At 40.0% G+C, this 2,500-nt stretch overlaps 1 protein-coding gene across 1 annotated transcript in view; it reads right to left on the minus strand.

Moving 5' to 3' along the window:
- Positions 1-1,021: 1,021 nt before the first annotated feature.
- Positions 1,022-2,500, minus strand: part of LOC119598696 — a 2,394-nt gene continuing 915 nt past the window's right edge. The window contains exon 2 of the mRNA XM_037948459.1: positions 1,022-2,500. This exon is cut by the window's right edge and continues 473 nt beyond it. Coding sequence (XP_037804387.1) covers positions 1,137-2,500 — 1,364 coding nt within the window. The 3' untranslated portion in view covers positions 1,022-1,136.

Consider the following 2,500-nt stretch of genomic DNA (forward strand, 5'->3'; position numbering starts at 1 on the left):
AATCTTGGTCTCGCCCGGCAAACCAACACTACCCTTAGCAGGGGCATCAATCTGGTTGCCCTCCTGAAGGTCTGGCTTGATCCCCTAAGGGCCACACTCCCATTACTTTTTTCTTTTTCATTACACCCTTAGAGCCTTGTTCGTTGCTTAAGAATGCTCCTAGAATAGCTCTTTTTGTTCAAAAATTCTTCTCGGGTGGGATGGGGGTCTCGCAGCGCCCCATAATCAATCACTGCGTTCACTTGGGCAAAGCACACCGTGCGTTGCGCGGCAAAATCATATGAACGGTCGAACTGGCAAAACGTTTCGCAAGGCGTGCATGGCGAACAGGGTAAGGCTGGAGATGGTTCGCTTTGCCTCGCTGCCCGTTTCTAAACAAACATTGATTTCGAGCCCTTATTACGTATCAATCATCCTCTTGTTCCCATTGTGGCATGCCACTGATAAAAGCCTGGATCTTGCAATGCATAAGACCGTATAACGCCAATCAAACGCAACAGTGCCATAGGTGTTCCACAAACATCTTCACTAAGAGTTGCTGCTTAGTATAATTGCCTCAGTCCAACAGAGCCTGGTGCCTTCTTTTTCATTCAGTTACTCCCCCCCTCCTCTCTGAATCATCTGTTCTTCACCAAAGCTCATTACATCTTGAGCTGATTATACAAAACAAAAACAAGTAGACGGGCATATATTTCATCAAGAACAAACAAGCCCAGTGTAACATATATATCGAATATAATTATATTTACGAATAGACTTGAGCAGTAGTTACTACTGCATTCTACTAGTGGACTATAGGAAATAATAATGCCTTAGACTGTTGGGCAATGCACATATTAACCAGTGTATATCAAAATAGCGAACTTTATAGCTTTAGTTGATGACAGGTGCTAAGAACCACAGGCAAGGAATGAAGACAATATATTGTATCCATACACTACCAATGACTTCTGGTCATCTGCAATGGCAAAGTTTAGTAAAATTATATTAAATTTATATAGGTTTTCATTCAAACCAAAACTCTGTTTTACATTTTTAATAATAACTTATCGAGCTAGTGTATAAAAATATATTTACAAATGATGATAAATAACACTAGATTAAGAAAGAAATTAGTATGACTAGATGGAATGGGATTAACTTTTAAAGAAATCTTTAGCACTTGGTTTCCTCTTCTTTTGTTTCTCACGAGGGCTGCTTTCTGTCTCTATGAAAATCTTCGGGGCAGAACCATCAGGAGGATCAAAAATTATGTAAACAGTCAAATCGCAACCAATGCACACTGTAGAAAGGAGGAAAGTGTTTATATTCACAGTAAATCTTGAAGGACAAAATTCAGTATAACACATAGGACACTCCTCAATTGCATGGCGGACAATGAGATAATGCCCATTTGATGGGGTCTCTATGATCCTTTTTTCAGCACCACTCAAACCGCCAACTACTTCATCCACGTCTGACAAATTTGTACTTTGGGAAGCCACGTCACTGACGAGACTGCCACTACAAGTATCAGCATTAGTTTGACGATGTGGTAGGCTGCTAGTACTATATTCAGTAACCATTTCGGGTGATCTTTCCATCGTCACCTCTGGGTAATCCCTGGCTACTTCAAATTGAACTGCATCATTTAAATGTTTAATATCATATGATTGAGAAAGGATTAAGTCACCATCTTCATATGCAAGTGAAGGCGAGTTCTTAACTTCATGTTTGCTTGATGGAACACGAAAGACAGCTTCTGATTTTGATGCATGCAAGTGATCTTCATTTGCCTCACTTGGTTGAGAGGTCTCTCCTTCCACAAACTTTACACACTGATCAATTGCTTTTTTCCATGGATCAGATCCTTCCAATCGCTTTAGAGAGTATACATAAGAAGTCAATTTACTTCTGTCCAATTCATGAGGTGATTCTTGTGATAAATTGTTTACAATATACTCTGAAGGTGTCATACAATATGTCAAAGTATGTAGACATGTTGAGTTACCCATTATTTGATCGATCTTATTTTCTCTGAAGGCTTCACAGCTGGATATCTTCCAATTGCACTGAGTGCACTCACTCTCCCCAAAAAATAGATGCTCCTCAAAGTATATATCTTTCACGCGCTTCCCACATGTATAGCATTTCAGAAACATGGAACTCTTGTTCAGAGACAACTTTCCTTTTTTCCCTAGATCTCTAGCTATAACTGAAGTGGGTGTGCCTGTGGACTCATTGATACACTTTCTGTTATGATTTTCCTTTTCAAACATAGCATCCAGTCTAACTTTCGCTTTTCCTGTTTGCTCTGTGTTCTTTACTGGGTGTAAACTTTCTTGTTGGTACTTTTCACCATAACCAAGACTATTTCTTCTCTTAGATGGATGTCTAACTTCCTGACTGCTAGCACGGTCTTCCTTCCGTTGGTCTCTTTCCTTCGTTGGGGTTTTAAGGGGAATTAAATCAGGGATCCTTCTTGACTTCCCTGACAAGTGAGTAGAATTTTCCGGCTTCC

The sequence above is a fragment of the Penaeus monodon genome, chromosome 41 (genome assembly GCF_015228065.2).
Source record: "Penaeus monodon isolate SGIC_2016 chromosome 41, NSTDA_Pmon_1, whole genome shotgun sequence".
NCBI classification, from domain to species: domain Eukaryota; kingdom Metazoa; phylum Arthropoda; class Malacostraca; order Decapoda; family Penaeidae; genus Penaeus; species Penaeus monodon.